The sequence below is a fragment of the Notothenia rossii genome, assembly GCF_949606895.1.
Source record: "Notothenia rossii genome assembly, chromosome: 4".
In the NCBI taxonomy this organism is placed as follows: Eukaryota; Metazoa; Chordata; class Actinopteri; order Perciformes; family Nototheniidae; genus Notothenia; species Notothenia rossii.
In genome coordinates, this window is record NC_136902.1 from 64,875,935 (window position 1) to 64,887,887 (window position 11,953).

Genomic DNA, 11,953 nt, shown 5'->3' on the forward strand with positions numbered 1-11,953 from the left:
TTATTCTCGGTGGAAAATGCCTATTTTAAGGTTAGTTTGGCCATTAAATGCGTTTTGATGTCATTTGATGCAAGAAATATGAGTTGTTATTTCAGATTGTGTGTGCTGTGGATGTACATGATCTTTAGTTTGCTAGTTATTACGAAAATTAGTTGAGGAAATTGTGTCTATACAACGTTTTCATTGTTACCAAGGTGGTTGCTAGGGACGCTGCTTTCGATATTATTTCTGCTATGTTGTGTAACTGTTTAATGGTGTTATCTTTATTGCTACCCCCCTTCCCCGTGAATTTATAGTGTTGGTCCACAGCGCAAACGTATTAGTTTAACAAAATCCGCATCTAAAATTGTGGCATGGAAACGTTATTTCCCCTGTGCAATTCCAGTCTCACATCTCACATCACATCTTCATAAACAAATACCGGAAACAGACCGAAATAAAATAAAAAATAAAAAATAACACTTTATTCCGAGTGTGCTTGCTTTTTCTCTTTTAATGTCTTGTAATGCACTGTTGAGGAACCTGTGACCCAAGTTTTTCATATCCGACCTTGTCAGGTATTGAACAATCAATAAATAAAGAAGACAGAATTATTAAATATGAAACACAGAATTTGTGTGATTATACTAAATGATTTATAAATAAACACCACTGCATATTTACAACTGTTACACATGCTGATGTAACGCAAATGTTTCCAGCTTGGGATCAATAAAGTATATCTTATCTTAAGATGATCGATGGCTACTGCCAAATTTGCCTCTGAACCTTGACAAGTGCATGTTTCAGGCTTATCAATTAACAACAGGAGGGGTCACAGACATAAGACCAGCTGTTAAATAAAGCTCTTCTGACCTTAGCTGTCATGTGGGTATATATTAATGCTGCCCATTATGGGCACAAGCCATTTTCACCCATTTATTAATGATATGTTTTAAATGTGAGTGTTTCCTATCCCCTAAACCTCCAGGGATGTACACAGTTTAAAACTGGCGAGTTCTTATTATGGGAAATACGAAAACGTCTTTTAAAACTACAATTCCCAGTAGAGACGTGCCATAGAGAACATGTTGCGAAACACAATAGCCAGCATGTGTAGTTCTGGGGACGGGGTGGGGGAGGGGGGGACCCGTTCAAATCCAGTTTTGGACAGTCTGCCGTGGTTCCATCTCATTTCAAGTGCTGTTCGGCGCTCGGCGTAACCCTAGGAGCACACTCAAACATCCAAATCACAGAGCTTGAGGACTATCACAGGGTTTGGGTTTGTCAAGCGAAGCGGAGAGAATACTTACTTCCGGGTGTAATATTCTCTAAAGCAAATGAGCTGCTCCGACCCTCGCTCCTGACGGACTCCAACTTGTGTTTATTAATCAAACAAATAAATAAACACAAGGATAATTATGTGTTATTGTTGAGTAAATGGAGAATTGCACAGGGGAAAATAACGTATCTATGCCACAATTTTAGATGAGGATTTTGTTCAACTAATACGTTTGCGCTGTGGACCAACACTATACATTGACGGGGAAGGGGGTAGCAATAAAGATAACACCATTAAACAGTTACACAACATAACAGAAATAATATCGATAGCAGCGTCCCTAGCAACCACCTTGGTAACAATGAAAACGTTTTATAGACACAATTTCCTGAAGTAATCTTCGTAATAACTAGTAAACTAAAGATCATGTACATCCACTGCACACATAATCTGAAATAACAACTCCTATTTCTCGCATCAAATGACATCAAAACGCATTTTAATGGTCAAACTAACCTTAAAATAGGCATTTTCCACTGAGAATAAAACAAAGTTCGGCCATGTTTTATTTTTCTGCAGGGAGAAATTTGAAGATCACGTGACATAGACGCCAGCCAAAGAATACCTTTGACCGGCATATTTCTCATTTTGTACGGAAGATTTCAACTTTAACGGACATGTTGACTGGCAAAAAAAAAATCAAACGGAAACTCTGGCACATACATGGCATTGCTTGCCATGTCCATCAGCGTGGCCTAAGAAATTTGCTTATAGAGATCAGATCAAAATGCAAACAGAATTTGAACAACAAGAATGCTTATTAATGACAGGTTTGAATGTTTGTATTGCAGCTTTGACGACATAGTTGTATTGAAAGCTCTGCTGATGTGTCCTTCAGCATTATTCTGCATCCGTAGCATCTCCATGGATTCTGTTTCACTGTATATCTGGCTTTAACTAGATCTGCCTGCAACGGGGAAAAATTCACCTCAATAGAGTGGGCTATTATGAAGGTAATTAAACTAAAGTGGCTTGCCATTTATAATGCCTCCGACTTTTTCTGATTATTCATTGAACGTTGCGCAAAGTGGAAGCACTGATAGACAGCAGCAGATTGAATTTCTGACATACAGTAAGGCGCACAAAAGAGACAATTTACAATAAATAAAACAAAACCCCTGACATCATCAAGCGAAATAATGATGAGGGCATTCAAATCGTCTTCTGGGGTCAATCGGTAATGAGGACTGGCAGAAGCAGAATTGTAGAACTCAATGAACCATTACAGGTTTCTATGAGGTTAAAGGGTCACTCTCAAAATTCAACTTGAAATGGTTGATATTGTTGTCAGTGCAAATGTATTAAGGAGATGTATCTAGATTAGTATTCACAGTCCAAGGGAAATGAGAGGTATCAATATCCTACTTTATAAAACTGCCAAACTTGTTGGCCAGTTGGATGAATGCCATCAGCCCACAGATCTCGTCAAACTGGTATATTGCCATTCCTGACACCCAACCACACCAGGAACTGCTTGTCCTTGAGTAAAACAATTCTGATAAGGTAAGATAAGGACACGGTGTGACATTAGGAATAAAAGCGCTATCACCGAGAGCCTTTCATTAGGAAATAATCTTAACATTACTGATTATGTGATTACACCAATACAAACTGCACCTTTAACCAATAACATATTCCAATAGGGCTGCTCGGTTATGGCAAAAATCATAATCTCGATTATTTGGGTCAATAATTGATATTGCGATTATTAAAAACGATTATTATTTTACTTTGAAAACATCAATTTATTGAAAAAGATAATAATTGAACAGTATGTTTTTAACAGTTGATTATCCTGAACTTTAAGTATAATTCAACTTAAAAACCAATACAAAATAATCATTTTATTTCGATTATGTTGTATTCATAATCGTTGCAAGCCAAAATCGTAATTGCGATTAAAATACGATTAATTGAGCAGCCCTACATTCCAACCAAAGTAAATGCTTTACTCTTAATTGCTGTAGAAAGCCTATTTGCACTTAACTTCCAATACCTTTAAGGGTTTAATTAGTGGAAGGTGTTTATAAATAGGTAAATTACTCAGGTAAGAGAGAACTCTCTGGATAACTTTGGCTTTTCGTTCTTTAGTCTTTTAGCCTGTGATTGAGCACATCCTTCAGAGAGATTACATCCATAAATGTGCCTACAGCTATAGCTCTACCAATGAATCAGAGTAAAGTGATCCACAGCGGGCCTGAGTCAGAGTGGTCGATACCTTTACCTGGCTGTGAGCGACTGTAAGATTTCATTGATTGTGTTTGGTAATGGACCCATTTCATTAGTGCTGGTTGTCAAGGGTTTAGATCTGGTTTATGTTAATCAATGTGGCACTTTTTGATACATTTTAGAATATTTTGGAGGGGGAAATCTAGTAAATCTTAGTGGACACATAATCCAATTCCCACAGCTTCTAAGGACTATTGGAACATACGTATAATGTCACAGAAAATGCATAATATTAGGTGAGCAATAAAGTGACAGTTAAATGCTTGTGACATTATTAGCCTAGAGATTGTTAGTGTTAAGGACTTTTAGACACTTTGAGAATAACGATGTAACAAAAATAAATTTGACATACAAAATAGTCAGACTGGCAGCGATGCAAATTAAAGACAGTTGCAACACTAAAAGGTTAGATTAGGTTCCCACCAGCACATCTTTCAGAGGGAGATTATGGATTTAGCATTATTTGCAGGCTAAGGGACAACAGTTAGAACCAGCGCCATATAGACTGAGAGTTACGTCATCTCCGTTCACTCCAATGGACCACTTTTTACAGCAATGGCGGATCGTGGAGCCTCTCAATCGTTCCCCGGAAGTTAGCGCCAAGGCTAGCAGAGCTGTAGAGTTGCAGCATAATAGACTGTTTGTGACAGACTTTTAAAGGTAAGAAGATGTTTAAAGATTTATATTGCGGATATTATCAGTACATCTGATTCAAATTAACATGTGTATTAAAGGATGTCAGTGGATTATCCCTAAATTAGTAGATTTAGGGAACGTTTACAGATAAAAGATTAAGCTAGGACACCATACCATAGTACCATACACTATACCATAGTGGTTGAATACACAGTATTAGGAAACACTTTATACTTACTGGACATGTTATACTCATTACATACTGTATATAAAATATGACCAAGAATGTGAGACAACTTTATAGAAATTCATATCACATCTGTTACTGATGCCATTTGTCATACTTTGTTAAACTCACAAATAATAAAGTTCCATAACTTCAGTTGGGAACAAAGACCACACCTTATCTCCCCAAGGCAATTTCCCATCCAATAGGTGTGCTATATAGGTGTGTATAACCCTTTCTCCTGTCTGTTAGTCCCTCTTTCAGCACAAGAACCAGAGGGGGATTCAATGGAGCCTGAATACCTGCACTGAGACCCTCACCCTGCACCCTGAGTCTCAACTCTCAGTGTTTTTCAAGCCTTTCCCTGTTTTTTTGTATTAAACAAAACATTAAGCTTTCCCAATGGTGTGGTTTTCGTTTTGTGAAAAAGTGCAAATGCAGTGTTTGTATATAATAACCTCACATATTTTTTTGCTGTTGGTCGTGAAATTGCTCCTGCTGACTTGAGCCAGCCATTTTTTCCTCCGCTCTGTGTCAGTGGGGAAGCCGTACATTCGTACTCCTTTCTCTGAGCGATTTGAGCATCCCCAGGCAGCACAGCAAACCATGGTGGCGACTAGGAGGCAGCACAGCAAACCAGGACAACACGGAGGAAAAGGCACAGACAAACTGCATGATATGCTATTCAATGTTTATTGAATTCCATGTATTTGCAATGGATGTTCCTAAAACAACACATTTAACATCATCATCATCCTGCTGCTGCTGCTGCTAGTCCTTTGATAGTCACCTGTCGGTCTCCTGTCCTTTCTGAAAGCCATAAAGATGACATTAGTAATTTAGATAACTTGTGTCCTCAACTACCATGAATTTAAGAGAATGGTAGAAATGAATCTAATCTGAATTTTGAAGCATTCCTTTAGATCCCCTCCCTCTAAATATATCAATAAACATTAGAAAGTGATGCTCCTGACTACCATACAAGTTTAAGAAGATAATATTGGTTTTAAAGAATTCAAAGCTATAAACAGCAACAGGCTCTTTAACCAAGGCACTGTTAGCCTAACATGTAAACTAGTTGTTCACACTAATCCTAATATTATCACTTAATATTAGCAAATTCTATTTTATTTAAAAAAAAATATTGATGTAAATACATACACATATCGATTTGTTGTATAAATATTGCAAATCAAAACCTTTATTCACTGATAATTACCAAAAATCGTAGTTCTACACGTGACGATAACCGTTTTTGACTTCCGCTGTCGTAACTCTTCTATCTATATGGCTTTGGTTATAGAACATTTGCCTATTAGCTTACACTTACAGTTATGTGTGTTTACATGCACAAAAACCTATACAGCACACTACAGGAAAGGGAACCCCCCAAAAACATAATAGGGCCTCTTAAACTTTGTTATTATAATGTTTTGTAACTCAATGAACTTGCCAACAGTAGACTGTTATTTGCCTCTTTGGCTGCCGCAACTAATGTTTACAGGATTATTTGAGGATTTGGAGGACGGATAATTTACTGTTTAACAACATGGTGACAGCCTCCGATACGGACTCTTGCATTTATTTACTTTCACTAAAAGTGGGCATTCATTAACAGCTGCAGCCGTTAAATCACAGGCTAGTTCTGGCGATGGCACTGTAATAACAAGATGTGGTTGGTTTATGTCAAACGGATCAGTGGAGCTGGCTAACTTTGTAACCCTTCTACGAATCCTGAAGCTAATGGTTTCTGGGAGGCACGGAGGTAAGAGCTCATTAGCCAACTGTCACTTATGTAAGGACACAATTGTTTTTCCTTCATCTTATGTCCATGACTGGGCCAAACAACAGAACATCAACTGTGCGTTCCCTGCGGCCAAAAGGGAGGATTGTTTTTCTGAGTCTAATAGGACATACAATCTCTCTTGGAGAGAACATACTGCAAATATTGGAAATAAAGGAAATGTGCAACAGATTGCTCACTGAGACCGAATGTCATCAAAGCTAGTACTCACTATTATAGATAAGATATTATAACCATATTTGTGGTGCATGATTTATTCTGAGACAATTAGGGAAAAAGAGAATCAGCCTTTTGTTTTTTCGCTGCTGCAGTGATGGCAGACTCTGAAGGACGAGTTAGTAGAACCTGTTTTTACTCGTCTCGTATGCACTTGTTGACCTGCTGCACAAAAAAAAAAGCCATATCCTGTGTCGAATTAATTTCTCTTCAAGAAAATACTGTGAAAATGAACATTTTAAACCAGAGTACAAAGTGGTTTTCAGTGCAGTTTATAGGTCTGGCTCGTAGTGCAGAACAGAAGTAATAAAATAAGATTGTGGCAGAAGGAAATGATTGTGTCCTGGAGGAGGTGTCAGTCAGACGGAAAAGTTATCCAACATTCTGCTGCATAATGACAGAATATTTCTTCAGGGAAGAGGCAACTGAATGTGAGTTGCAATATGGCAGTCAAGGCAGCTCACTGTGGTAAACAAAGGAAATGGTATTAGAAAAATGAAAGCCTATGGCAGTGGATCGCAGCACCCTGGTCAGAGGATTGATGTTGACTGGACCTGAATGGATGTGGAGTTTAATTTGTACTTTCTATTGCTAAGACCGGCTTTAATAAGATTGCCTCCAGTTTTTAATGCAGACATAAGTTCACTTTTAAATTAAAAACAGAAACAATGCTACATATTTTGGATAGAATGTATTTAACTATGCACTATTAACACAGACTACAGTTACTGTCTAAAAAAAAAATACGATTTACGCCAATATGCTTCAGACTAATTGCTTCTCGTATAGTCTAGCAGTTTTGAATCAAACAATATTATTAAGTAAGCCAATGCCCAGGTACAACGTCATGTGCGTTTGCTGAGAACATACATATGTTGTGGTCATATTGCATTTCTTTGACGTCATTAGATTGACTTCTCAACAAGAAAGAAGCAACAGCGAAAGTATAGTTATCTAGCTATGAGTATTAGCTTAGAAGGCTACACCTTAACAATGCCAAAAAGAAAAATAATTAAGAGTAAAACATTATTTTAAAAGCTATACTTAAAGACCGCACCATTAATATTTAATTTAATAGGCCATTCCTTGCACACTTAATGTAAATAATATCCTTTTATATTGTGTTGGCTGTAATTTGGCCCTTCAATAGTGTTTTATTTGTCACATAGTTTACAGATTTGTATCTTCACGGTCAACTTGATGTTCATATTTATTTGATGAATCCTGACGAGTTGGTGTTAGCTAATCTTTCCTCTAGTGCTACTATTAGGTCACTTCAATATTTACTGGATGGATTGGGGTTACATCTGGTAAAGTCATTGATGTTCCCCACTGGATGATTGTTATAAATTGGTGATCCTCTGGTCTGGCTTTAGTTTACGCGGAACTGTAAAAGGAGAGCAGCTGCCAAAAACTGTCAGAAATGAAAATTCAAGAAAGATCTTATCAAAACAGTACCTCTGAATATAAATAAACTGTAGCCAAATTCACTTATATGTGTCGTATGTATGTGGGTTTAAAAAGGATTGGCAAAGCTTGATTTCATCTCAAACGGCATAGCTCTTTGAAAAACTATTTGTCTTTGGATGGATGATTTTCTATCAATTTGGAGGTGGTCCACGAGGAGCTGTAAACACCACTTTCACTTCATCTTCACATCATGCTCTTCATCTTCAATGTCACTTATTTGCTCGTCTCCACCACCATTTTCAGGCTCTACGACCATAGCCTTACGTCCTGTCATTTCAATCCCTTTAGTCTAACATTACTCTGACACCAGGATCCCGGTGGTCTCTATAAATGTGTCATTATCACCTTTGTGCTTTGGGTGTATGGAACTTTTACACCTCACAAAAATACAGTACTACTGCAGAGAAAAAGTGCTTTCTTTAACACTCTCTTGAACATGAGTGACACATCAATTGTATCCCATTCAAGTCAAAATGACTGAGACACAGGGATTCACATTGTTGAATACACTTTGCAATAAAGAAAAGATGAGAATAAAAAAAGTTAAACTAGAAGAGAACATCCCTAAAATAGACACATTTGCGATATAACTTTCAAACTGTATGTTTGAAGCTGCAATATGAATATACTCTTTTAATTTACTTCCTCATTTTAAATGTGACACTTCTGTTCGAGAAATTATCTGGGGAAATACATTCTGAGGATTCTCTATGCGTTGGAATGGGAAAGTGTTACACCATTAAACATCTATTAGAGATTCAGTATTGCGCAAAAGCAGAAGATACACGTCTTGTTCCTTGTCTAACACAATTATTTCAGCTTTGCGTGGACTGCTGCTTTCACCCTCCTCTCAATGAAAAATGTCCTGGTGGCAGCATTGAAGGCACTTACAAGAGATCTCCTGACAGCGTCGCATTCACATGATATTAAAAAGCCAACGAATGCAATTTTACTTCTTCTTAAGGGAGCTGCTGAAGCTTTCAGTTGCCAAGCAATAGTGAGATAGCCGAGTGCCGCTGCAAGAGACAGGTAACTTAAACCAGGAGCTTTGCACAAACAGGTCTCTCTCAGCCCAGTTTGCTCTTCCTAAAATGTCGGATGGCATTGACTAGCATCTCCTCGATCAACAATAGCCAATCACATCATTGATTTTTGGGGTGGATAGGCAGAATACAGATTTGCAAAATGTTGTATTTTTGGACTATGTAGTACCTTTGGAAGAAAATAGAACAATACGGTTCAGAAGCAACAGCAATTCCTTCATGTAAGAGCAAATTGATCTCAGCATGACACCTAATCAGCTACATTATTTCTGAGCTTATCTAATGTACAGAGAAAAGTCACATTTCAGAGTCTCCAATAATTTGGTTTAACCAAGGCCTTTCTAAATGTAAAATGCCAATGTATCACAACTTCTGCCTGGATAAATCTAACTGCTGCCGCTGTGGCTGCTAACATCCAGCTATGATGCTATCATGAATCACTGTTCTAGAACAAAAGACGATAAAAAGCATGTGAAACAAATGGGAAAATCGCACAACACATGACAACAAAGACATTATACTTTCAATAATCTTAAAGAGGCCATATTATGCTTTTTTCTGGGGTTTCCCTCTACTGTAGTGTGTTATCTGTTGAGCATGTAAATGGTCTCAAAGGCTAAAATCCCAGAGTTCACGCCTCGATTGATCTCCTTTGTTAACTTCCATAACATAGTGACATCACTAGCTAGCGCTCCAACAAATTGTACGTGGTCGACTAAGGAGCAGGACATCTTTAAGCGGTTGACCAATCACAACAGAGCCGGCCAGCTAACCAATCAGAGCAAACTGGGCTCTGGTTTCAGACAGAGGGTGAAAAGAGGTGCTGCAGCACAGGCAGTATGAGACAAATAAAGAGCCTTTTGAACATTAAAGCATGGAGACATGTCACATTTGAGGCACAAAATACAAATATTAACTTGAAAATTAGCAGAATAGGGCTCCTTTAAAGTGAAATGCAAAGCTGTGGGGACCTTACAAAACCTCCAACTGACGCACAAAGTAGTTTTAACATCAATACACAGCTTCCAGTGGCCCAGTGACCCAAGTATGTTCCTCCTTATTTCCCTTATGGTGAAGTAGCAAACACATCCTGAGAACTAAAGCTATTTTTAGAATTAGCGGTACAGACGATTTAAAGGTTCAATTATTGAAGTCCCAAACCCGTGGGTGACTGTGGGATGTCTGGAGGAGGACAGAAAGGATTCTAATAAGGCTCAAAAAATAAGTGATGTATCCTGCATTTTGTGTAAATGAATGTTGGCTCTAGACATTATATTAATGAGTATAAAACAAATATTGAATAGGCGCTGATCTACTTTGTCTACCTCCAGGTGACACACTGAGACTCAGGTTTTCCTTTATTTTAAAGAAGCTGCAGTGGTGTCAATTCACTAAATATATATAACGAATGCATTGGATACCATTAACCACCAAACATGAAATTCTGATTACAATAAGTCAATTATATGTTTGTGTGAAGCAATAAAAAGAAATAATGAAGAATAGCCAGGTGATTTGTGTTTCGTGCATGGAAAACACTCATTAGAACGCATATCTGGGATTTTGTGCTTGATATTTTAACATTGACCTTTCTTTACCATAATAATGACAGAAACGAAATGCTCATATCAATCAGATTGAGGTTTAGGCAGTGAGCCACACCTTGTCACATCCAGTCTTTGATTTACTCTAACATTTCAGTGCACGGAAATCCGTAAAAGTTGTAGCTTTCAGTGAAGGCAGCATACAATGGGAGTGGGTAGATAGGTTACAGGAGGACTGATTTATTCCTCACTGGAGAGATGTGAGAAATTCATCACCAAGGAACAAAAAGCCGGAGGCACCGTGGATGTTACTGCTGCTGGTAGAGACAGACAGCAATACAACCTGTGTTGAAAAGATGCATCGCTGTAACACTTTAGATGATTTCTGCCCTGAGAGCTAGCTTATAAATGGATGCTAGGATCTTACAAAAAATATGTTTATAGTGAATGTAATCGATTTCATGCAGCAATCACAGGTATTCATAAGAGATAATACAACATATTTGGATGATATATGGTCAATTAAAACTTGTGTAATGCATGTACATTAATGAATTATGGCAGATTACAAATTGACTTATAGTAGCTAGTACTGACCTAGGACCATACCTAAGATTTAGGTGCATGGAATAATATAGGAACATTCCAACATTCCTATTTCTTTTTATGTATTTTCCTATTTGTAAATGCTTTAGTTTTTTGGGTATTGGAACCATATAATTCCTATACATTTTTAAAGGAATATTCCTGTTGTCATTTTTACCTGAATCAGATAGAGAAATGATAGCCAAATACTTAGTAGCCTACAGAGATACTACTAATACAAAAAGTAGGTGCATTTTTAGCTAGGTACATTTATTCAAAACCAGTTTGGGAAACTTGCATTTTTAAACTGAATTAAATTAAGGTCATAACAACGTAGACCCTTATAACCCCGGGAAAAACACTTCCAAGAATCGCGTCGTGATTTAAGTGAATAATAACGTGAAATGAAACGGTAAAAACGTGAATGAGGAGCTCGACAGGGCGTCAATAATTCGCGCCTACCTCGCGTTTGACGTTCCATAATAATTTCTCTTTGTAGTCTTCCTCCGTGGAGCCCTCCATGTCTGCCCGTCTGTCCGTCCACGGTGCACACGACGCAGGTTCGTCCGCTCTCAGAACCGCTCTCCCTTTTATCCCTCGTTTCCTTCTTCCTTCGCTCAGCTGGACTCTGACGCAGCCGAGCAGCTTCACGGCAACGTCAGAAGACCCGCCTTCCTCACCGTGCTGATCAATGGAGGAGGACAAAAAAACTCCCAGCATCCCACCCCGCCCCAACCTGCAGCCTCTCGGCATCAGCACCACCACCAACCTGTAGAGTTATGTATAGCATCTCCTTTATAATGGGGGGGGCTATTGAACGGTCAACTGGGCGGGGGGGTGGGGGGGGGGTGGGGGGGGGGGGGGGGGGGGGGGGGGGGC

The 11,953-nt window shown here is 38.4% G+C and overlaps 1 protein-coding gene across 3 annotated transcripts in view; it reads right to left on the minus strand.

The window, feature by feature from the left end:
* The window catches only part of sgsm2 (small G protein signaling modulator 2), a 132,518-nt gene extending 120,770 nt beyond the window's left edge, over window positions 1-11,748 (minus strand). For 2 of the 3 annotated variants that reach the window (XM_079677755.1, XM_079677754.1), the window contains exon 1: window positions 11,537-11,748. In XM_079677755.1, the coding sequence (XP_079533881.1) occupies window positions 11,537-11,596 (60 nt within the window). In that variant the 5' untranslated portion in view covers window positions 11,597-11,748. The remainder of the gene's footprint in view (window positions 1-11,536) is intronic. The other variant, XM_079677756.1, reaches the window with a different exon arrangement.
* Between the last annotated feature and the right edge of the window lie 205 nt (window positions 11,749-11,953).